Source organism: Leptinotarsa decemlineata, unplaced genomic scaffold, assembly GCF_025532065.1.
Source record: "Leptinotarsa decemlineata unplaced genomic scaffold, Ldec_3_MD MMD2_P_RNA_scaffold_1, whole genome shotgun sequence".
NCBI lineage: Eukaryota > Metazoa > Arthropoda > Insecta > Coleoptera > Chrysomelidae > Leptinotarsa > Leptinotarsa decemlineata.
Genome location: NW_027412523.1, coordinates 1,781,969 through 1,808,247, shown reverse-complemented (window position 1 = coordinate 1,808,247; position 26,279 = coordinate 1,781,969). Strand labels below are relative to the sequence as shown.

The window sequence follows — 26,279 nt, the reverse complement described above, 5'->3', positions numbered from 1 at the left end:
CTCGATTGTTGATTGTGAGAACATTTTGTCATGAATTGCGATAAATTCATAATCTTCGTAAACAACCAAATCATTATTCCTGAAAAAAAATTAAACCATCAATCTGAGGTATTTGGAAAAACTTCTGATATATCTGACGATATATTTGTTTATTTTCATGTCTATCTGAATGGTGTACAAGTAACAACATTTATATGAAAATTTTAGAAGGTACCGTTCATTGGTGGATCCAGGGGGAAGGGGGCTGTAGCTCCCCTTTGGTTTGGAATTTTTTAAATTGTTTAAAATTGTTTTCATAGCGGTATTCAATTGAGTGATATAAAAATGCCCACTATTAACTTATTTTTATTTTTTACCAGCATTAATTAAAATGCAGTACCTATCTATGTATCCTGGAGGGGCATATATGCTTCAGACCTCATTACGTGCAGTTATAGTAATTGCATATATTAATGAAATATAATATATAATAATATAATATTTACTTGTTGTTCCTTATCACATATAAATACAATAATTATTCAATATATACAACTAATAAAGAAACTACAAATGAGGCTAGAAACAACGTGTACCGTAAGGGTACTGTTGATCTTAGTTTTAGCCTTGAAGAAAAGAAAACTAAACCAGAGAAAAAAAAGAAGAGAAAAAAAAGAGGAAGGCGAGACGGAAGAGGGGGAGAAAACATGGTAAATGTTCATACTGAAACTTTTTCATATGTATATGAAAGTAAGGAAAATCAAAATAATATTTTTATGAATCATTCATCAAGTCATCCTTTGGTCAGACCCCCCTTTATAACTGGCTGGATCCGCCTATGCTACCGTTAAAGTTTGTTGATAAATGGAGATGCACTTCAATTCAAAGAGGCTCCGTTGGGGCCAAACAATAATAGAGTTTAGAATATAGATTTATCCATGATAATAATTGAACAATTTTAATTTTTTCAATTTTAGACGTGTTTTGCTAACAACGTAGCTTCATCGTTGTGCCGTAGCTTCATCTATGAAGCTACGGTGTTGGAGCCACGCGTCTTGAATAAAGAAAAATTCTAAATTGTCGAAATATTATCATCAAGTAACGAGTCAGTCCATTCAGAATCTAGCTTTAGTGAATTAATACAGACCGAGAGAAATAATTGAAAGATTAAATAAAACAAATAGAGCTCGTATATTTGGATAATTGATGTTTAGTGTTAGTGAACCCAAAAAATATATTCAGAAGTTAGTAAGATAATGATGATAATACATTTATCAGCAACCAATATATAAAGTATTACAGAGTAATTTTTCAATGGCAAAAACTTCCAGTGAAGGTAAACAAAATGGGAACAGTTAGACTGTGTAGCCAATTCTTTCTCAGTCTCCTTGAAAAGCCAATAAATACAGGCACACATGTAAAGAAAAGTAAATTGTAGATTCTCAAACTCTGAAGAAATATTTGGTTCTCCACCTATGGTCGATGAGTAGATTTTCATAATTCAGTCAACTTTTGTTGACTGAATAAGAATCGTTTATGTCTCGTTAGACAACGAAAAGTTGGATAGGTACATCCAGAACAACGCCTAAAGTCGCTATATGTGTTCAAAAAATAAGTTGGATATTCAAATTTCGCGCGCTACCGCTACGTACATTCGATTAGCGATTTTTTTATGTTGGTACACCCGTCTCGAACATATCTTCACAGTTTCAGCAGCTTAGCTTGTTGAATTTGTTGATGAGAGGCCTTAAAATTAGAAGCGTCGCAAGCTGGATATCATTGAGAAGATATTGCAAGACAGAAATTTACTCATTTACTCCATTGTCTGATTATGATATAAAATGATTTGAAATCCCTGAATCAATAAAATTAGGAAGACTAGCTAAAAAATAACAATTATTTTAAGCAAAAAAACTGAAATTGAAATAAAAAAATTAAATGAAAAACAAGCAACAATTGAAAATTGAACAATTAACAAGAAGTGAAGCCAAGTTACGTTACGACGTTTCGATTTTTGGTATCCACAATTGTCTTCGGGTGATGATTGGACTTATTCCTCAGAGAGCTGACTATCTATAAGTCATTCGAGTGCTTTCACCTATCCCCTCTTTCCTCTCCACTTCATCGGTTTCAGCGGAAGCTGACCGTTTGGAGGGAGTTGGCCGTTTTCCGCTTGATTATAGGTTTCCATATGTTGCGTATCTCTACGCTAGCTTGGCAAAATACGTAAAAAGGTTCTGATGTTATACTTGGACTTGGAAGAGATAAGAAGAATTGGGTCCAAGTATAACGTCAGAACCTGCTTAAGATCCGGAAACACTAACCGTAGCAGCCTCACGAAAACCAGGCCACCAAACGCGGACTGCGATGCCAAGAATTACATTTACTCAAGCGTTAAGCGTTTATTAACATTTGAGAGAGCTATTGTATGGCGAATCATGTGTCGCGGTTTTTATAATAATCATAATCATAATTTATTAGCCCAAGTATGTATAAAGTACATTTAAGGTTGTCATAACAGAGTATATGTATAAGAGTATATATGTCATAAGAGTATAAGTATATGTATAGAACGTAGATTCAGTGTAAAACATAGAAAAATAAACGACATATAGTTTAGTGACAAACAGTACATGACATTTACAGTATCTGAGAAACTTTCAACAAAATTATTAACAATTTCAGTGGATTATGGTTGTATTTCATCAGAAGAGAAGTCAAAAAATTCGTCGAGATTGTAGAAAGCATTATACAGTAAAATTTCCATAACTGCAGCTTTAAATCTTTTTATCGGAGCATTTTTTAGTCCATTTGGTAATTTATTGAAAAGTTTCAGAACAGTATAATTTGTTGGCTGCTGAGTTCTTTTCATTCTATGGTAGGGAATACTCAATAAATTTTTATTTCTGGTATTGTAGTAGTGATATGATGAATTTAGAAGTAGTGAATTCTCATTTTCTTTAATGTACATCACGCATTGTAATATAAAAACTGATGGTAGAGTTAATATATATTAATTATATTATTATATTATTATTATATTATTATTTACAAAATCCTTTATAGTGAAAACCATACAATAAACTGAATTAATGAGTTTCAAGAGTTTACTCTTTTTCCAACAATTCTTGAATATAAAAAAACCTCTGATGAAAACATTGCAGTGTTTGTAAAATTTCTGGCCGACCTTAGAAACGAATTTGCTACAATATTCCAAGACATTGCAGAGATCAGCAAGCTATCTCCGCTCGCCATTTGAAGTTGATGTAGCGGCAGAATGGAGAGTTGTTTGAACTGTCAAATAGAGATAATTGATTTGCAAGAAGATGTGTCTTTGCAAATGTATAAAACGGTATCCACTGAATAATTTTGGAGCAGAAAAAATATGAAAATTGCAAGAAACATTATATTTGGCTCGACATACTTATGTGAAACATCTTACTAAAAGATGAATTTTTTGAAAAACAAAAATCATTCGAGATTAACGGACTCGCACCTAGAAGACACACTTCAAATTTGCCGTTCCTCTCGAGAACCAAACTATAAAAAACTGGCGCAAGACTGTAAGAATAGTTTCTCACATCAATTTTAGACCTTGTTTTATGATTCAGAATTTGATTTGAAACTAAAATAATACATAGCTAGGCACTTAATTATTATCAGTTGTCTTTTTCTGGGCCTCATTAAAATTTTTCAACAGTATCCGGGCCCCATCTAAAACTACTTGCCGATCCCTGGTCTAAAAATTAAAATGTTTTTGAAAGTTGTGTAATAATTATGGATAGTCATGGACGGTCAGTCCATTCATAATTTGATGTTTTGGATGTTATGTACCATAACTGACAGCTGACTATTCTTGAAAAAGCATCCCTAATTCATGCCTAGTCTGTAATAGTGAAGGTCTATCGAGTTGCAATGATTTATAAGTAATGTCTTATATTCTGTAAATAATTAATAATACTGTCCTTAAAATGTCATGTTATTCATGAATTCTTCCAAGTATTTTAGTAGTTCACTCCGCTTTCATTTGCTATCGCTGTCGTATTTGGACTGAAGCTAATTCCTTCATTTGCTTTGCAAACAAGACCTGCTTTCGGAGTTTTCTCCACATCTAATATTGTTTCTTGGATTCTGATTACGTCTTCACCAATCATTCCTTATCTCTCCAAAATGGTCATGAACCCCGCTTTCCATCTTATACCGCACTTACTCATATACATTCGAAACATTCGGTATATCTCCTGAAAATTTTGATTTTCACAGATAACACTTTCCTTCTAACATAAATCTTTATGTGTACTATCGATATTCTCGAAAGTGTGCACGTGTTATTATTTTCTTGGCCAAAAGCCGAATGAAAGAGCAATTTGGAATATGATTACGAAAATAACTGATTAAAAATCAAAATTTTGTGAAATTATTTTTTTGTCTCATTTACTACATGTTTATTTACGGAATGAAAAATAAAACGTTAAACTTGTTTTCGATTGGTCATTCTGAAATGAATTCATAATAAAATAGTATTGACAAATGTGCTTCGCCCCCATAAGCACAACACTTGCCAACAGTTGTTTTGGAAAATCGCAGTTGTCCGTTTTATTAGATGAAAATTTCGGATATTTGATGAAAATCAATAGCTGCTCCATTCTTTAATTATAGAAATAGGACTATTTGAATTTTCTCACAATCAATTCCTGAATGTTGCCGATACATAGCCAAGTGGTCATAATAATGTAGGTATTGTTCGATGTTTCCGAGTTTATTAGCCGTGGTCTGCAGGTTTATATACTCGACGTTTCGTCAGCTATTGCGGCAACGCCTTTGATAATGTCTGCCGCAGTAGCAGACAAAATGGCTGGTCTATAAACCTGAAAACCACGGCTAATAAACCTAGAAACATCGGACAAATTGTTACACACCGGCCATGAAAGCCTACACACTATGGTCATAATAATAGTCGAGTTCTTAACGAAAAAATCTGAGCTCATCATTCTCAGCTTCTTCGACCTTGTTTCCATGGATCTCTTGGTGATTCCGATGTATGCCTTCCCACAAGTGCACAGTATGCAATATACCCCTAGTGCTGATAGTGGTTCTCTTCAGCCAGCCTGAGCCTTTGTTGTATCTTCTTAGTGGGTTAGTGTGATACATGTAAGATACGCATGTGCAACCATCTGAACCTCCTCCCCGTTTTGAACAGGAGGACTTTTCCTACAAGTCAAGGATACACTTTCTATGCAGTATAACAACCCATCCATACTTTTGGTAAGTTTGTTAGGTTCAATATAAGAACATATTAGGCTGGAGTCACTATTAAAGAGTACCAAAATCCGGGCTGGTAGGTCAAGAGAAGAACTGACGAAAAATTAGATCACACAGTTCATCACAAACCTACTGATAACCATCGGTAACTCAATCTCTAGAACCATGCAAGGCAAAATCGTACGGGAAACACTTGTTGATCTTGCCACCAGGATTTGAAGACCACATCTTCTTGCAGAACTTCTTCTAGACCAAGCTCCACAAGCCAACCAAACGTTCTCTACAACCTATGGAAAAGAATACTTCAACTTTGACCACGATAGAGGCGCCAGTGGAAGGCACAGACAATTTCTTTACGTTAATAAAGTCACGGAACGCATCGGAAAACTGTTTGAAGGTCACAGTATCAAGACCATCCACAAGGCAACTGATCAACTACACAACTCTATCAGATCGGTCGAAGACAAAAGAAATCCTCTGACATCCGCCGGTGTTTACAGGAATCTCTGTTCCTGTGGCTTTACATCGGAACTACCAAACGCAGTTTGAACTCCAGGATACAAGAATACGTGCGAAGCTGCCGCCTCATGCTACCGGATAAATTCGCATTTGCGGAACAAGTCCTAGGAGAGACGTAATAAAATACGAAGAAAGTGATGTCCTTTCTAATAACAACGAATTACAACACACAACTATAGGGAGGCTACTGAGATCTCTAAAACAACTTCAACAGAAAAAAAAAAGGTATACGGGTCAATAGAACGTGATGTCCACTACTCAAGAAGGTCCGAAATGGGCTAGAATACAACTCCAACTGTCATTCCACCGATAACATACCTCTCAACCACGGGAACCAATTAGAACGACCCAGCAAAAGTGTGGACCAATCAGAAGTGAGTTTTTACATAGAAACTCCGCCATCGTCCCCACCACCGTCTCCACCATCAGTACCTCGACACATTAAAATCATAAATACCAGTGAAGACGTAGCTCGCCAGTTAGTCGTTCGTGAGACTTTGATATATAACCTTCGGCCTCGCAGATAACGCACGTACCACTGATGGATGCCTGCAGCGGCCAAGGCCTACCAGCGTCGATTTGGTTGTCTTCAAGCTACTGAAAATGTATTTCTCCCGGACTATATGGAGTGTTTCATGAGTCCAATGCTACCTTAAATTTATTCTGGTCATTAAATAGATACTTCATTATGTTTCATAAGAGTAGCAGACGGTCCCGTACTATGTGAATCACGAGTTAAAGATAGACTGTTTTTTATTTACTCTGCCCACTTAGGTGAGCCAAAAAATGTGAAGTGGTTATTCATATCTACTGATACACTTCATACAGTGAGGTCCTAAAGTAACGGAAATATTCTTTTTCTACGGAATTATCGATGCAAATGAAAAATTCAAAGTTACCGATGTTTTTGACAAGATAAATAATAAACTAGTCAATCGTGACAGATATTTGACTCGAGGGCTCTTTGTTTATATGAAATAAAACTACTTCCCTTTGGGTATCTAAATACAAAAATCAACGGGCACACTTGCAGATCGGTTTCGGGCTATTTGGCCTCTCTTCAGTGCAAGGTAGTGTCCATCATCAAACATGAAGTCAATGATTTCCAATAATTGAAAATCGAATTCTGAGTATCATTTCTCGAACAAGGCTGAAACGAACGACAAACAACATAATTGTCATCGCTCTATCTGCCCGTAAAAGAGGTAGTAACCAACCGCGCATCCGAATGGCCAATTCTTCGTATAAGGAAAAAATATTCACATATAGTAAGGGGGCATACCTGAAGACTGGCTGTAAATCAAATTATCTAAAAGAAGAATTCGTTCAGGCCAGTCTCAACTCACCTACACTGTAGGTTAATGGACTGACACCGATCAGAAGACAACTACACCCCTGGCTGATACCACGAAGGACGTTGGATCATATCCGACAGGTGTCAGTGCAAGATTCTTCACACAATTAATTCCTGCATATGCTGTTGGCGATAAAACTGCCGGGATCGATTTTCACTTATTGGAACGGAGAGGGATTCAAAAATACATGAGTTATCATCATTTACTAATATTAGTAACTCCAATCTTCAATCACTTCATCTTCATCATTTCAAGAAAGAGAAGCAACATATCTTTTTTAAAATGTATAGTAACTTGATAACAATATTATTTATCTACGGATTCCTGGATGGCAGAAAACAAAAGCAGTTCAACGATTTCTGGATCTGATGTCACCAAACAAAAAAATAATTGCCTATAAAGTACAAAGTGTAAACTTTTAAAATGCACAGTGCAAGCTAACGAATGGAATCTATTTTATTTGGTCTGCACTTATTTCTGGATAGAGAATTCCCCGCTATATCTAAATGTAGAATCCAGAAATATCCAGTCATCATCAATTTATTTCAACTCACTCGAATGTAGGGCATATCGCTTTGTGGAACTGTTGAAATTCCATCTACTGAACTGTTATCATTAGGGCCGTTTTGTTTTCTTTGCACCAGTTATTTTTTTCGTATGATCATCAAGATGAATGCTCTTATAACCAACCATGTACTGCAGGCATCGAAAATGATTCCAACCCTTTTATTCTTACTTTGTAACGGAAGTGAATGTTTATATGATGCAATTGGTCGATACTTGTTGAAAATCCATAACGCATTCAAGTAAAACTCTATTGTGTGGTTTTCTTTGAACAGTTTACAAAACGGCGACACGTGTTTCGCTACGAAGCGGCTTCGTCGGGCGCGTTCATAAAGTTTAAACAAGCCTAATGAAACACGTGTAATAAAAACACGTGTTTCGTGAAGATCTCACAATGATGTGTTACTCGAATAGTGAATATTAATATTGAATGAGTGACAACGGGCTTCGTGATTGACAGTTCAAAAAAAACTAATTAGTACAGTTTATTGTATGATTTTTCACTATAAAGGGTTTTACAAAAACCGCGACATGTGTTTCGCTATACAATAGCTTTCTCAAGCATACACTGTTTATGCTTGAGAATCTGACTGACAGATCTGAGATCTGACTATTTATAGGTCGTTCGAGTGCTTCCATCTATCCCCTCTTCCCCTTCACCGCTTCATCGGTTTTAGCGGGAGATGACCGTTTGGCGGGAGTTGGTCGTGTTCCGCTTGATTAGAAGTTTCCATATGTTGCGAATCTCTACGCTGGCTTGTCTAAATGCGTTGTTGGACAACATATATGCGGCTTCTTTGATTTTTTTCTAAACCAGTGTTCCTCCTTGTGAATGATTTCAGCTTGAGCCCACTTGATGTTATGTTGGTGAGCCCAAACATGCTCTGCTATTCCTGATTTGCTGGTTTCTCCTCGCTGTGTGTGTTTTTTGTGCTCGGCAATGCTAACTTTCAATGGCCTCTTAGTTTCACCGATGTATGATTCTCCGCACTGGCAGGGTATCCTGTAAATGCAATTCTTGGAATCGCAGTCCGCGTTTGGTGGCCTGGTTTTTGTGAGGATGCTACGGATAGTGTTCCCAGATGTGAAGCAGGTCCTGATTTTATACTTGGACCCAATCCGTCTTATCCTTTCCGATAATCCTCTGATGTAGGGAAGTACAAGTACTGGTTGTGGCGACTTCTCTTCCTTGTGAGGCTCTTGTTGTCTTCTAGCTAAAGTATGTTCCACCATCACTTTGGCATAATCATTCCGTTGAAGGTAATTTTTGATGATGCCCAACTCCTTTTCGAGACCTTCCTTCGTATTACAGATCCCGAAAGTACGATCCACTATAGTCTTGGTGATTCCTCTCTTAATCGATTGATGGTGGTTGGATTCCTGGTTCAGATAGTGTCCCGTGTAAGTGAGTTTTCGGTATACATATTTAATGTCGGTCCTCTTCACCACTACGTCTAAGAATGCCAATTCGTTGTGGACTTCCTTCTCCATTGTGGAAGTGATGGAATGACTTACGTTGTTGTTCAGGTTGTTCAGGAAGGTGTCTAGTTCTGCATTTCAATGGTTCCATATTATGAAGGTGTCGTGCACGTATCTCAACCAGACTCGGGGCTTGTTGTGGGTTTCTTCAATGGCCAGAGTTTCAAAGCACTCCATATATATGTTGGCTATAACCGGTGAAAGTGGCGATCCCATTGGCGTAAAGAATTCGTTCTTCAGTTGGAAGTAGCAGTTTCATACACAGCATCCTAGTAATTCCATGATTACTTGTATTTTATCTTTCAGGTTCCCATTTTCGGATAACTTCCTCTGTATGATTTGAAGTACTTCTTCGACAAGAACGTTGGTGTAGAGGCTTTCTACGTCGAAAAATTAATCAACATTACCGCAACATAGTTTAAGGATTATTGAGTGCGATACTACATCCTTTAAATAATATTGTGGTCAGCCCAATAACGTAAATTGTGATAAGTTAATATGGCCATTCAAGGTAAAAGTAGATTCATGGAAAATGTTCTTTCTCACATTGTTATTGTCATTGTTGGATATACATTTTGTTACCCCGTATAATTCGTCCTTATACTCAAAGAAGGTAAAATAGATTTGAAAATAACTTACTTCATCTATCCTTGAATAAAAAATGATCACTATTGCTTCAGTTGAACGACTTTTTCACACCATCCACAAGAATCAGATACATTTTCAATAAAAATCAAGAATCTTAATATTTTTTGTCAGAGCAACTCAGTTCGAAAAAACTGAGAGAAAAATCATAACGAGTTTTAATTATTTCTATAAGAAAGCTGAATATTTTCCGCATTCTATGTCACATTGAATCCACCATACGATTAACTTCCGAATAACCCCATAGTTTTTCAAATAACCTATGATATTTTTGATAAATCACATATTTATTGAATACCGTGTATATTAACGGTTATTTTGAAAACAGTTTCTTTTACACTCTTCAACTTTTACTTGTCCTTCAATATAAAAAATATTACTTTCAGTTCCAAATAACGAAGCAACAAATATTCAATATCCGTAATCACGAATTTTTCTTTCACAAACAATTGAAAAAAAAAGATGTATCTGTCTTCTCCCAGTCTCAATTACATTGGATTTGTTTTTCAAATTTGAAGCCAAACCAGATATCATCATTCATTGAAAACGCTTACAAACAAAAGAGTATTAATATAAAAGTTTATTTACAAGATTTACTTCCACTTTCAAACTGGACTGGTTCTAATTCCTTACCAGCTGTAAATTGATCACTTTGGTAATTCTGGGAAAGTTTCCATTTTTTATGTACTGAAAGAAAAGTTTGAGGTCAATAATGCTATCTGTAATTATTTAAGAAGGTGAGGCCCAAAGTAAAACATCTACAGTTTCAGAATTGACAGCGGACAAACAACAGATGTGGGAGTTTTTCGCAACTAAACGCTTCATTTGTTTATCAATTTTTACACGAGTCGATCTATTTACGGACCGTGTACTTATTTGTGACCATACGACATTCTGACAGCTGTAAACACTCATCTGCTCACCTTCATGCATTCATTTGTTTCACAACACCATTCATTTTTCAGCATTTCAGACGCACTTCGCAAAATCACATCAATAGCGCTTTTGTAGAATAGAGGCACCAAGAATCCTAGCTTCGCTCTATCATGTAAGTGTTTATCTGATTGTGAAACTATAGCTCATGGATATTTTGTCTTCTAACAACAATAACCCATCAAGTTTTCCCGTCGTTTCCATTGAAATGTTAAAGTTTTGAATTAGGTTACTGAATGATGCTTGTTATTTTTAGCTCTTCCTGTCAATGGTTAGCTTTGACATTGAAGTTTGCTATTTGAAAAATTATTAACGATTTTATAATGTTATTGAGAGCCTTACTGTGAGAAACACTGATTTTCCAATTGTATAAGTATTGAAATACATGCTAGTTTTGTGAAAATTTCTACTCGATTCTTGGCAACGCCTACATATCATTTTATTTTCGGTCGTTTCATTTTTGCTCGCGCATGAAAATCTGGCGATATCCGCAAATTCCTGATAGATTAACAAAGCGAACAAAATAATTCATATCAACAAATATCTGTTGAAAGTAAACAAGATAGAAACTAGATGATAATTGAAGATTGCAAATTCTAGTTATAGTTTCAATTAAATTAAATTCTCCTTATGGTACATACTTTAGTAATGACACTGTATAAGTAAACATTTTTCGTGAAATTTGACAAGAAATCAACTCCTGAGAGATATAAATTATAATGAATCCTACGCATATCCTTGTTCTATACAACTGCTTCGTCATCCGTAGATTGTAAATACCAGGCCCGCACTTGCCCATTTGTAACAATATCAGTTGAAAATAATCATATTTGTAGACATGATACTGTATGAATTGAAGACTTCTTGATTTAAATGAATGATATATCGAAGTGTGTGATATGAACAATTAGTGGAAGGCAACATTGTCATTTTCCATAAAATGATTCAATAATTACAAGCCAGAATATCACCTACTCATAATGTTTTTTTTTCAATGGAGATAATAATGATTTCAGGGTTTTCACGAAAAGTATGCCTGCTGGCAAAGAAGGTGACACGAATTCAGCCAATGGTGCCCAACGAACCACGTTCAGGCCGCCTTGGGTCAAAGATGGCCCGAGTCCTTTACCAACACCAACAGCTCCTTGGACACTGAACAAAACCAACAGGAGAGACAGCAGCACAACTGAAACTACTTCAGATTATAATCCATTAGGTAAAAAGTTGATTTTGAATTAGTTATTATTATCTTCGAAATGATGAATCACTTTTACTGTTTTCTGGAAAATGGAGAAAAAGGTTAGTAGGAGATTACAGCCGGTTCTTGGTCTCCCCCCACTACCACGACGCAATTGATAGCATTCTTGTGAGTGATGATGTTATCAACATGACTTTGAAATGTCTGGCCTGTGTCTGGTGCATAGGTGTGATTGATGTCATAGAACCATCCTCCTCACGACTTTCGACCTTGACTGCCACACCAAGGCAGAGATCTCTGCCGGACAAATGCAAAAAAGTGTCTTTGTTGGCTCATTGCGTCTGCTTTGGGCACATAATTCTTGGAAGTCGGTTTTCACGTAGCAGTCTTAGCAATTTCAAACATTTCCTGAGACATGTGGAGTGACAACATATTTTTCTTGTCTACAAAAGTGAATATGTGAAACGTGTTCCCTGAATCGCGTTATTATAGTCTGCTCAGTTTGACCAACATACTTTTTTTCGTAATCCTGGCGGCTTATTTCTCAAATCCTAGACTTTTCTATTGTCCTGTCTTTTGGCTTTCCCAATATTTTGAAGAATACAAGCATTTCTGAAACCCACCACTATGTTTATTCTGTCAAAAATTCGAATCAATTCGTTAGTGTATTTTTGTTTCAATTGCTGTAATCTCATGCTACTCGTAGAAACAATTGTTGAACTTGAAGCGTATTTGTTTCAAGCATGTGTGATCTGGATGTACGAGTACTTTTCAACTATTTCACCACATAGATCATTATATCTCAAATTTGTAGAATATCACCATCTCGTAACCTTACATTTTTATTTTTTCAATTAATTATTTTTAATTTACGACAAAGAAGTAGCAAAAAGTACATATCGGCTAAGGAGTGTCTTGTTAAATCCTCGGCTTCTCAAAAAAAATACAGACATACTTAAAGTTCTTTGAGAAATTCGATATTATTAAAAAAAATCACTAGATTTGAAATGTTACAGTTTTCGCCTAAAAGTGGAGATGAGTCAGAATCGAGATTGAATGCTTGACGCTGCACTTAAAACTTTGGGCACTGAACTAAAAAGTGTTTCACAGTCACTGGAATTAGACATCTGTCGTACGCTCTTACTTCTTCTTTTTTCAATAAGTGCCCGTGAGTGTAGCAGGTGTTGCTAGTACGAAGACGTGTGAGGACAACTTGGTGGAATCTGATTTAGGGTGTAATTTTCCACGATTTTATAGTGGATTTTACTTCTTTCAGTTTCGATTGAGAGTTCTGCCATTTGGAATTCCAGGAATCCTTCAATAACTTTTTTTAGTAAGCTCTTCGATCGCTGTATTCTAATTTCTCTTCGAAATCTATGTTTTCATTCGTAGTGCTTCACGGGCTGCTTTATCTGATTGTGACATGTCATGGTACCCATAGAAACATGATATTGCATATATTACTTCCTTGATGTTTATTAAGATTTGATTATCCGAATACATTTGTTGAATACCTAGAACAGCACCCAATGAATTCTTAATGACAAAAGGATTTTTGCAATCTTAACCTAACTAGTTTTAACAAATCGGTTACTCCACCACTGTTAATACAATAATACTTCCAAGCACAAGAAAAAGGAGTTGCTGCAGCTTTTGTGAACAACAAGTTTGGAAGCAATCACAATGGGTTGTTCAAACCTCCAAGCATATTCTAGAACATGACACAAAATTCAGTTTTTTCATATGAACCAAAATACACCACTGGACTACTGCAATACGACACGCGTGATGAAGAAAGTTTGCAACTGCGTTGGTTTTGTTACACAAAGTGGATCACGTTAAAAGTGAAGATCTCATATTTGTTGTGTGGTGTCTTGGTACTTGGTACTTAATATTTCAAAACTTGAATCTAGAGTTGTGAAAATACTTTTGGCAGGAATAAAATGTAGGCAAATATGCGAAAGAAGCTGAGGTGGGTCGCCGCCAGCAATGAATATCATGAATGGATCCCTTTGAAAACAAATCTTGATAGATTTATTCGCAGGTTTTGCAAATGTATTATAGTTTCGAAGAAAACAGTAAAAGTTGGTTCCAAATTTCGTAATGAATCAGTGTATTTGAACCAAGTTATCTTCTGAAACTGGTTCAGAAGCTATGAGATAAATACTAATAGTTCGCCCAATTTCGATAGTATCTTTAGGCACTTTTCATTCAATAACAAATCAAACTCGGCACTGAAATTCATTACATTTCACTCACATACTCACACCAAAAGGACCAAAACATGTACATGAATGGATTTACAGCGGAAGTACAGTTGAGAAAGGCCACGCTTAAAAAAGCGCCCTCACAAGAAAATGGAGAAAGAGAGAAAAAGAATAAAATTCTAGGTAATGTAAAAGTGCTTCAATGAAAATTTTATGAATATTCGTTCTTAATTTAAAAAAAAATTAATTTTGGCTTATGAATGTGCTAACTGAAATAACAATTGGCTCAATAAAAATTGTTTGAACCGATAAGACGATATAAAAAAAGACTAACTCAAAAAATGTGAACTAACTTTTTCTAATGTGAAATATGAATATATAGTACAGTGTGTCGATTTTGAAACGTAGCACCTTCTATATTTCAGATCTCATAGATAATTCAAAATTATGCAAAAACACGTCAAACTTTTTTTTGAGGGGGACATTTTGTAGGCCAGTTTTCAACTAAATCACATCAAGCCTTCAGCAGGGGCGAACAAAGCCGCTAAAATCTTAAATACGATTTTTTTTAATTTGTATCGCCGTCGGAAATGATTGTTACGTTTACCTTGTTGGTTCGACTCAACTTTATTCCACTACCACACTGCCAATACAACCCAAAAACTTCAACTGAACTTCAGACTCATACTCAAATGTCAATCGTCTCATTGGCACACTTCATACCGTACTTTCAACTAGACTAGTCTCCTCTGCCAGTGGGTAGTGCTTATATATAGATGGGAGTCTTCGGAAGCCGATAGGAATATTTTCGAAGCGACGCAACACCTAGAAAAAGCACAAGTAGAGTTGAGTACGATCATGGCCAAGTCACAGTCGATCGATGAAGACCAGCGGCGGCCGGCGTTATTTTTTTCAAGGGATGATTTACAAAATTATCATTTGAAATTATCCTATATTATTACTTGTATGATAGTCACGAATTCCAAGTTAGTTTTAGAGTTTTCAAAAAATAAAGAATAAACGTCAGTTACTAATTTGGTCTCAGGTAAAGCATTCTTGAGTTTGTAGTTAGATCATTATTTATAATTGTCAAAATGATGATTATGATTGCCAAGATTACGTTATTGTAAAATTCAGTTTTGCGAGTTCCTAAATTATGTTTAATAAGTGTGTTAATACTTCAATAAAAAACTGAAAAACACAAGAAGAACGATACAATGTTGAATGTAAAACAGGCCAACAGTATTTAAATCAGAATATGTCCTGGAATCAGTTGCCAAGTTTGGTGAAACCGGTTTTGTCGCTAACAAAAAAGAATGTCCTTGATGTTTTTTGTATATTTTTCGATTATCTAAGAGGCCGAAATATAGAAAAATTACACCCTGTATACTAAATAAGTTTCCAAGAAGAATTTTCAAAAGTTTTTCGAATTGAACCTTTAAAAAAATCGAAATGTTAATGATCCATATGATTGTCATATAGGATAATAATTCTGTAAATATCAGAAAAAGTACCAATTTTATGAATCAAGATTGTGTTACTTCACACACTTATTTCAAGATGAATGCTAATAATGATGAAATACTATTCAAATAATCCCTAAATATTTTCTTGAGTATAACTTTTTTCAAATTTTATATATTTACCTGAAGGTGTCGTCTCATTTAGACAACACTTATGAAGAACATCGTGTTATTCAGGTTTTTTCGCCCATATATTTGATGAATATTCTAAATATCCTGTTACATAATGAGTTTCACAAGTGGCCTAAAAAAATTAATTCAATCTCCCTCTATATGAAATATTATAACCATGTTATCAATCGGTCATAATATTATCGCCGTTCAGTATAATAATGTGTTAATTACAAGTATACTTGAAACACAATTCTACCTTTTTACAGATTATTCAAATTCCTCATTATTTTCAACTCGAATGAATTTCAAACATGCCGACACTGTCTTTGAGTCTTCTTAAGAAATCATAACCTTCTACTTAGCAATCAAAAACACTTACACCAAGATTATCATCTAACACAAAATATCCTAACTTGTTGCTAAGAAACTATTTTACAGCTGGAGTGCAATTGAGAAAAACAAGCATTCAAACTAAGGAGCCTCAAGAAAATGGTGCCAAGGAGAGCTTTTTCCAGAAACCTGCTCTCAAACCAGTGCCACAACGGGAAAAAACGCCTCCCAAGAAGGATTACAAACTGCACAATCTGCCCCAATTACAGAAAGTTTCGGAAAGAGTTTTGAAAAGCCCTCCAAGGAAGCCATCCGTTGCGAGTGATGACACATTCTCATCTGATGATGAAGCAGAAATTGATAAGGTGAGAAAAAATTGTAGAACCTGAGATAGAAGATATTTGTAATTAAATATGAGCAAATACAAAATTCCTAAATATAAGTTCTATAAGTTGTTGACAAAGCATGTTAATGAGTACCGGAAGTCAAAAAGTTTCTACCAAAGATTCCTTTAAAAACTTCCATAAACTCAAAGATGGTGTTCTCTTCCTCTTGAAGATGATCACTTGATGATCGAAACACGTTTCGAGATGGTAAACTAACGGAAATAGCGTTACGGTAAAATTCAAAAGCCGTTAAATTAATATGGCGACACAGCTGACGAGTCATCCTGATTTCATCCAGGTTTGGAGACCAGCTCCCCTACCCTTTTGGCTGATCATTGGCCTTGAGAGGGACCAATGGGTACATAACTGATAGATGACGGCATGAAGTCCTTAGACATCAGTGCCGCTCTTCACGTGATTTTGTTTCTTAAGCTCATTTTTGACTTTCTATTGATCAGAGGGTACAGACTGGCTATCCGACCCTCGACCTTAGATTTAACGTACATTATGTGCGGGTTCCAAGTGAGCCTACGGTCTATTAGAAGGCCGAGGTACTTTACCCGCGCTTGCCAGTCAATCTCCCTTCCAGAGATTCTCACTTTTCTGGCCGGAGAAGATAGTAATCCTCCCATGGTTATCGCCTGAGTCTTTTCCGGGTTTACTCGGATATTCCAATCGAGGTACCAGCGCTCGAGGTCGTCCAATGCTCGTTGCATATAGACGACGCCGAGCTCTCGTCCCATGGAAGATGAGAGAAGAGCCGTGTCATCGGCGTACAGGGATATCTTCACTCTTTCGGACCTAGGCAGGTCGCTGGTATAGAGCGAATACAGCGTCGGAGAGAGCACGGCCCCCTGTGGCACTCCAGCGAGGATCTCTCTGTTGTCGGACAGAGAGCCCTCTACTCTGACCTGAAAGGTTCTGCCTCTCAGGAAAGACCCGATCCACCGGATCAGGCCCCGAGGTAGGTCGAGCGCGTTTAGCTTGTGTAGAAGGCCTTCGTGCCATACACGGTCGAAGGCCTTTGAGATATCTAAAAGCACAATATGTACTTTTTTATTGTTATTGAGCTCGCTGATGGTATTCTCGACCAACCTTAGAGCCTGTAGTTCAGTGGAGTGATCTCTCCTGAAGCCGAATTGTTCGTTAGGCAGAACATTTCGGTCCTCAACTTCTTCGTTGAGTCTTTGCAGAACGACTCTTTCAGCCAGCTTAGCCGCCGACGAGAGTAGACTGATCGGGCGATAGTTCTGCGGGAACAGCTGGTTCGGACCCTGTTTTGGGAGCATGACGACGATCGCATGCTTCCACCTTCTAGGGAAGTGTCTGAGGGCCAACGAACTGTTGATTAGACTTAACAAAAATTCCTCCTCCATAGAAGCCGGACGGATGTCGTCGTCGTCATCTTCCCTGAGAAGAATATGGCGACACAAAACAACTAATGACGATCAATATCAAAAACAAAGATCCTAACCTTTCAAAATGAATATGCTGCCATCTATGCAACATAGACACAACTAATTGATACTTCCGGGGGCTTCCGGTGACTGTTTTAACGAAATATACAAAAAGGGCGGGAAACTATCAAGATACATCTAAACTTATTGTTATTGTCTATTACAAAGACGGTTCGAATAAAAAATTCGTACAGAACTTCAGTTCTCCATTATCAGTCAACTAGATTGTACTAACACCGAAATCATTATCAATGAATCTGTGGGAAACGTTCAAGTTCCTATGTTTAACCTTTCAGTTGCGTCTTAAGGAAATCAAGTAAAATAAATTATAAGGTTTTTGAGAGTTCATATCACTTACGTTTCATCATTATCAAGTCGTACTAGTTATAAATCACATTGAATCCTTCTAGTTATTCAGGGAATCTCTCTATTATCAGTCTGTATACTCAGATGACCTGAAATTGAAATGGAACGGATTGTTTACGTCTCATGTGATGCCATTAGCAAGCATCACTCGGGTTAATTTCGTTCAGTACTTCAATAACTCGATACATTTAGCGTCTCAATCATCTATGACTCTTTATGTGCCAATGGCAGATTCGAATCTATATTTATTCCTGCTTCCTGCCGATCAACTTCAATCAGTTCGGCGAAAGTGAGCCGTAGAGCTTAAGTCTCGCAAAAAAATCACAAAATAATCGTCCTTCAAGTTTTTATAGTGATGCTGAATTTAGTGAGGTAGTTGAACAACTTCTCTACCTATTTTTAAATTAATTCAAGGTAGGTTTTGTTTGTACACTCAAAAGAGTTTATTAATGTTTGATAAACGATATCTATAATGTACGAATATGAGTCTAATGTATGGTGGAAAGGAACAAGTCCAAAATAAGTAAGAGGTTACACTCATCAGCGAGAGAGAGCACTACTAGTAATCTCATTGAAAAGGTTAAGGGTGGCAAACTGTTTTCTATGTTAATCTTTCTTCAGTTTCATCACTCTTTCTTTGTATTCGTGAGATAGACCCTGAGATGAACTCAACTCACTATTTTTCAAAAAAGTGATAAATGTCTTTACCAGTTTCTTGGGAAAAATAATTCGATTAAATCTTCCTCTTGAAGATGATCACGTGGTGATTGAAATACGTTTCGAAGGATTGAAATACGTTTCGAAGTGTTAAAAATAACGGTTTGGTTTGGGACAAAACTTCAGTAATATTAATTAAGACGATGCTTTTCAGGAAGTTCCTACCAAACGAAATGCCCTTGTCAGAGAGGCGTCCATGAGACGATTGTCCAATATTCCTGCACCTCCACCACAACCAGGAATGCCTCCCCCTCCACCAATGATGCCAGGCGAAATACCCAAAAAGCGTCTCAATGAAAAGCAGAAAGAAAGGCTGGATAAGCTCAAGTAAGATATGCAACATCAGCACACAAATATAAGTACAAATTGAAGCGTTTTTGTTTTTTCTTCCAAGACTCTAAAGTACAACGGCAAATCATAAGTACTCAAAATCACTTTAATCAACTATATCACTTATTTACTTCGCTTTGCTCTCGCTTTGCGTAACTCAAAATACCTAAAATATTTCCAGTGAGGTTTTCCATGTCGAACAATCTCTAGAAGGTCAAAGAAAACCAAAACCTTTTGTCCAATCATTTTTTTTGGCATTGGGGGTATTCAATCTGGAGTGATTCAGTAATGAGTTATTGTTTAATGAATAAGCTGGTACTGACTTCGAAATGTGCATGAATCATATGTTTGTCCTTCTTAAGTAGTGTATACCACATTCTGTAGACGATATGTGGTATTCAGTACTCAAGAAGGCCTGAAATAGACTAGAATGTTGACTCCGATCGATATCATACCAGAAGCATACTTGTCAACAACGAAGACCAATGAGACCAACTTAGAATAAGTGCGGACCAATCAGAAGAGATAATTCGTATGGACACTCCTTCTCCATCCCTATCATTCCTCCTACCACGCCATGGAAGTGTAAATACGAGCGTACCGGAGCTTACCAGTCAGTTGTTGCGGAAGCTTCAAGATACTACTTTTGTTCTCGCCATCAACGCTTTCACCATAATGTGAGATACCAGAAAACACGTACCTAAGTTTATTTCTCCAGTATCTTCCAAATTAAGAACTTGTCGAAACTTTTATTATTGGTTTCTGAAATATGCACCCTCTCTCAGGAACTGAGATTGATTGAAACACGAACCAAACACCACTGGATCCGAAATGGTGGATGGACAAGATAGGTCAAAGTAACCCCAGCTAGGCTGGTCAAGGGAAAATCGCAGTTACAGCGTTCGGAACAACGGGAACAACAACTCAAGCACCAATTCGGGTACTGAAACCGTTATCATATCACCTTTGGTAATGTCTACCGTCCTAGTAGGCGAAATTTCAGGCATAAAAACCTGCAGACCACTTGAATTGATATCAAGCGGTGAATTGCCGCAGTGGTAGTGCCTCAGGGGTCGTTCGATCTCAACTTCGCCCAGATATTTTTCACGAGAAAACTTATCTAGTTGAAGTTAGGATTATTCTGCAACATGGCTGACGTACTGCGAATAGTCATGATGCTCCCTTGGTGGCTCGGGGAGTTATTAACAGTGCCTACCCAAAACACCCAAAACACAATGTAGTCGATGCCCAACGACACCAAAAAAAAAATAACAATACCATTTTGTAGATTTTCACTTTTATCCAGTACTTCAATTTCGACCTTTCCCAGAGTGAGTTATACTCTATTTCAAGTATCAACTGGATATTGACTACACTAGTTCGCCTTCATTCCATTCGTACTTACAGGTCAATAGTCCATCTGTGTCTGAGTTTCAGTTTGTACCGTTGTAGAATTGTTAATACTTCACACAACACAAGTCGTGAAGTTTTGTTAGCCTGTTTTATGACTGACGGATACTTTCTGTTTCAAAAAAGAAACTAAAACGAAAAGAACCTCGACAAAACGGTTATGGCTTTGGCGGCCGGGGTTTTCAGTGTCACTGTTTTTCAGGTTTGAAGGCCGTCGATTTTTGGAATTTTTTCCTGACATTTCGCTAGCGCCAGTGCGAGAGCGAGACAGGACACTATAGACAGGGGGAGTCTGGCCAAATGCGCTCGACTGAGAAGCAACGGCCAAATAAAGTAAAGAAGAAGAAGCTAACTTCAGGGTGTCGGTTTTTCGTGACATTATGCGCGCGCATCGTAAAAATTTACTCCCATCATTTTTCCTTAACGCGCCAAAAGAAGTATAACTTCAAATGAAAAACAAATTATCTATATGAAGTAGATAATCATTCAGTAATGCTGTATTCCTGAAAAATCTTGCATTGGACAGACTCTCTTATGAGTTTTTCTCCATTTTGTTCAAATTCAGCGGAACTTTCGTAGTAAGATTAAAAGTTCAAAGCGTTTGTCGAGGTGTTTCTGAGGTTGACACCTCATAAACTATTGACCTGTAAGTCCATTATCTGCAATTCATACGAATTCATATCCACACGTACAGATATTTATATCTCAATACTGTTCATTTTACTAGTATTTAGGGTGTAGATACAGGTGAGAAGGAAAAAGTATGGATACAAAATAATTTCTTAGATGGAGTGAAGGCAATAAAATGTGGTCATTGTCTCTCTCCTCAGGTCTAGACCTAAAAATCGACCAGATTGGAACAACCTACTACAAGAAATCGAATCAAAGAAAAAATTGAAACATGTAGTATGCAATGACAGGTCTCAGCCCCTCCTACCAGAAGCCAAAGCTCCGGATGAACACTTTTTGTACAAGAGCGAAGAACCAAATGTTCACAACGTGCTTCTGAAACAGGTAACTAACGGAAATACGGTGGGTTGTTGAAAATAATTCGAACTCTTGCAGATCGAAGGTGGAATCAAGCTGAAGAAAGTAAAAACAAACGATAGAAGTAAACCATTGCTAGACGGTCTGCGGAAATTTAGGAGGCAGATGACCATCGAAGAACAAATCCAGAAGTCTATTTCAATGGCTAGTATAGCACCAGTGAGTTTAGAATTTTAACCATTTTTTTCAGTAGGTATTGAAATTGTATTCTATTCCAGGAAGAAATTGCGGACGAAATTGACGAAATGGATGATATAGACAAAGTTAGGGACGATCTTCAGAGTACGAAACAAATGCTAGCCCTTGAACTCAGAAATAAAGAAGCTCAAGAGAGAGAAAACAAAAGACTGTTAGCAAAAATACTCAATCTAGAAGCAGAGTTGGAGAAAGAGAAAAGCAAATCCAAAGAGGGTGGTGCTGAAGTTTCTAGCAATACAGCTGACGAAAAGGTAATCACATTTGACCATGTGTAATTTTCCATAATGGAAAAATACTATTTCTAGGTCATTGAGTCGTTGAAGAAAGAAGCAGAAGAAGCCAGGAAAACTTCGGAGGATCTTGAAAAGAAATACACCTCTGCTGCTGAAGAACTCGATTCTGTAAAGGCGATGCTGGAAGATATGAAACGGCAGAATCAGATGTTGGAAAGGAAGATACAGGAATCCGCATCAGGTAAGAACAAAAACCTTGATTTGGAAATATACTTAGTAAGTGATTTCTAATATATGTTGTGTATGGTTCGAAAAAAAACCCTTCACCTAAAGGTAATATACCAATACAGATTTTTATCAGTATTGTTACGTTTTTACCCGAAGGTTGACCAATAATTGACTACATTGAATAATCAAACTCAACTTTATCTCACTTTAAATACAACAAACACTTCAACTATTATTTTAATGTCTATCGCCTTACTAGATCACTGGGCGTACCGCACTGTAACGTCCACTTGACTGTGTCGATAGATCAAAAATTAATCGAAAAAGTAGTAAAAGAAGAGAGGGGAAATATTAAGGAGTTGACGTCTAGATGATGAGGAAAATCTTGTCTGAGGTTCTTGAATTCAGGTTCATCTAATACCATTAGCGAGTCAAGTATCTGACTGAATATATTCTGATATTATTTGACTTCTTACATCTAGAGGTTTGGTTTTTGCTTTTCGGAACAAGAAGCTCATATTTTGGTCTCTTTGCACATTTATGAAAGTCTGATGTAATTGAACAATTTCTTAATGCATGGAGATTGGTAAAAATCAATGGGCGTCTTTATCGGTTTCAAATGTGCAGTTTTGTGGTGGTTTTGATACGTTTGCTTCGGAAATTATTATTTCAACAATGTTGACATACTGATGCAACCATTAGCATCAGTGGGGGTGGCACTAAAGTTATATCATTCGACAGTTGAATTCTTGAGACATTTACTTACTTCTATAGTTACGCCTTCATTGTTTTTTTTAGTTATATGCCGATTGGGTCCTTGAAGTTTGTATAGGGTCTTGCATTAAGCGCTTCTTATCTTCAAATTTGAATAAAACAAAGTGTGCATCATAGACATTTTTTATTCGGTTGAAAGACCTATTGATGCCATTATGTGTGGAATATACCTAACATTGTTCAAATGTCCGCCACAGCTTCTCTGGGTGGTTAGTGGCTCATTCCTATGCATTTGCGACCCATAAGAAAAAGTCTAACGGGGTCAAATCGCACGATCTTGGTGGCCAGTTCACCTCCCAAATCCTTCGTGCAGAATATCCAATGTGGCATGAATTGTTTGGCAGGTAGCGCCGTCCTGTCGAAACCGCATGTCGTTATTGTCCAAATCATCCGATTCAGGCCAAAAGTAATTGGAAATCATCGACCTATAGTACTCGTTCTCAAAGAAATATGAATCGATGAATTCGCCAGCCCAAAATCCACACCAAACAGTGACTTTTTCGGGATGCATTAGACGCTCTTGGATCTCATGTGAATCGGTATCGTTCGAAATTGGATAATTTTGATTGTTTCATAATTAGGGTCAGTTGCCAACTGCTCCAGATACCATCCAGCAAACACCAGTCGTTGTCTATAGTCCTTCAGTTCCTGGGTCAGTTGAATTTTGTATGGGCGCAGGCCCAAGTCACGACGTAAAATTCATCAAGTTGTGGCGAAGGGCCAAGTTCTTGTGAGCGACGCGAAATCGAATGCCTCAAATTCTTCTGCACACTCTCACAGACAGCGGCGATGATTTCGACAGACGTTTTGTCGACGTACGGGTGTTGGTTGATCGTCTACTGAAGCAGTGGACTCAAATTTATCTGCCACGTTGTGAAATAGACTAAATGAATGACAACTATTTTGACAGATGTAGCTTCAACAAAATGCCCGTTATCATTTCTCAAAGTTAGGAAATCCATGTTGAAAAACTATAGATAATAAGAAAAATATAGACTATTCCGAAAAATGGCAATTTTATTTATATTTTAACTTTGTAAATGTGATCCTTGTCGAAAAAGCAATAATGGCGATGGTACATCCAAAGTATTAATATCATAAAGTCACCAAAGCTTTTGTGAAATGATAAATATTTTTTGAAGTGTCAAAACCTCGATGGATATAACCACATATTGCTTTTTGAACGGCCAGATTAAAACAAATTTGAATTGAAAAATAATGAAGGAATAGTTTAATGAAAATCTGTTCTTTCCGAAAATTGAACTAGGTTAGATTGAATACTGAATACGATATTGAAATAATGTTACTGTTATATTGGGATTATAATTTTTATGTAACTATATTGCTTGATTAACAATTTTTTTTTATTAGGAATATCAACTCGCAATAAACTTGAAAGTTATTGGTTTGATGATAGTGATGACGAAGAAGGCGAGTACGAACATTCAATACAGTTTGTCTATAACATAAAATGTCCTTTCATCTGTGTTATAATGTGTTAACGACGATTTTTTTCTGTGTTAACTACCAAGTTGGTATTGTTTGAATAACACACGTTCCCAATCAATATATCTACGATCAATGTATAACTAGTTTGTTATGCAAATCTCATGGTCTAATATAACTTTTTTTCAAAGTCTATTTCAACATTCATGGAGAGCAAATGATGTCTGCTGTTTGGCTATACCCAAGTTAGATGATACCAAATTTCAAAATCATTACATTCATGATGTAATACCAAACAACAATACTTCAATCAGCCATAAATCTGATCAGTGGTACTCGGCCGGATCATAATGAAATGTTAATCCTGCTAAGGTGGTTCCAGAAGTACCCGGCCTCACCTAGAGATGGCGGTAGTTGTTAGAAAAATATCACTGTACTGGAAAGTACACAATCTATAAAACATTTGTTTCAAGTTTGAAGTGCTGCGTTGTTTAGTGTTTGTTTGGCAGCCATCAATAGCCAACGTTTTCGGTGAATTTGTGTAAATGGAGAACTCCAGAAACGGTGAAGAAAATCCACAAAGCGGTACTGAGAATGCGCGAGCTAGCAGACCTAGTAGGCCTTTCAAAAAGTGCGGTACATCGTCTATCTGTGAATTTGGACATGAAAAAGCTGTGTGCAAGATGGGTGCCGCGTTTACTCACACTCGAGCAAAAACAGTGCCGTGAAGTTGTTTCACAGCAAGAAAGCAGGTTTCACAGCAACAAAGCAGAATTTTTGCGTCGTTTTATAACCATGGATGAAAATCTTGATGCAGACATCAAGTTTTTTATGTACTGACCGAGCACTTGATTTTCTGATCGTAGCTTCAAATCCTCTTGCTTCACGTTTTCCACTCTTTGAGAAAGATCATCTAATGTGTTTCGAAACTCGAGCACTTGGGATATCAGGCGAGCCTTTTCTTCTTGTTCGTCAGGACTAGAATCGGGTTCCAGACCATTATGTTGCGGGCTAGAGCTCCCGTAGGTAAAACTCGATTGTATGGAATCCATACTTCTGCCACGCATTATACTAGGACATCCGACATCGAATTGGTTTCGGGTTCGTCAACTATGATAACTTGGGGATCATCATCACCTAGTGGAATATTATTATCTTCTTGTAGTTTGATATTGGACATCGGTATTTCTATTATTGGTACCTAATACCTCGTAGTGGCAGTGAGAATAAAATCGAGTCAACATAAATCAAAAATGGGAATTTGTTCCTTGAATATCATGAACACCCCGTTGTTGAGTCCCTCGTTTTGAGTCTGGCTCAAGTTTCCTGTCATGTTTGACTCAGAAGGGTTCTTGTCAAGGACAATCTGCAAAAAAAACCAAAGAAAACACAAAATTTTTGAAAAAAATTATTTATTTTTCAACATAATCTCTTTGCAGCTCTATACACTTTTCTCAGCGACGTTCGATACCGTTTTTGTGATAAGAACTCTTGCTCCAATTATTGACAATTCTCAATAAACACAAGCCAAGATTTAATCAGACATCAAAATTGGGTAGTTATTTCGGTACCAACTTTT

At 36.8% G+C, this 26,279-nt stretch overlaps 2 protein-coding genes across 11 annotated transcripts in view; one reads left to right on the top strand and one right to left on the bottom strand.

Annotated features, from left to right (window-relative positions):
• LOC111506014 (uncharacterized) overlaps positions 1 to 26,279 on the top strand; it is a 30,311-nt gene that overhangs the window by 593 nt on the left and 3,439 nt on the right. For 5 of the 10 annotated variants that reach the window (XM_074172923.1, XM_074172837.1, XM_074172789.1 and 2 more), the window contains exons 2-11: positions 10,769 to 10,851; positions 11,753 to 11,952; positions 14,241 to 14,324; positions 16,217 to 16,473; positions 19,189 to 19,361; positions 21,605 to 21,788; positions 21,840 to 21,980; positions 22,040 to 22,270; positions 22,325 to 22,493; positions 24,626 to 24,685. In XM_074172923.1, the coding sequence (XP_074029024.1) occupies positions 10,850 to 10,851; positions 11,753 to 11,952; positions 14,241 to 14,324; positions 16,217 to 16,473; positions 19,189 to 19,361; positions 21,605 to 21,788; positions 21,840 to 21,980; positions 22,040 to 22,270; positions 22,325 to 22,493; positions 24,626 to 24,685 (1,501 nt within the window). In that variant the 5' untranslated portion in view covers positions 10,769 to 10,849. The remainder of the gene's footprint in view (positions 1 to 10,768; positions 10,852 to 11,752; positions 11,953 to 14,240; positions 14,325 to 16,216; positions 16,474 to 19,188; positions 19,362 to 21,604; positions 21,789 to 21,839; positions 21,981 to 22,039; positions 22,271 to 22,324; positions 22,494 to 24,625; positions 24,686 to 26,279) is intronic. The other 5 variants (XM_074172756.1, XM_074173027.1, XM_074172725.1 and 2 more) reach the window with 4 other exon arrangements.
• The window catches only part of LOC111506017 (uncharacterized), a 78,896-nt gene that overhangs the window by 51,002 nt on the left and 1,615 nt on the right, over positions 1 to 26,279 (bottom strand). The window lies entirely within an intron of this gene.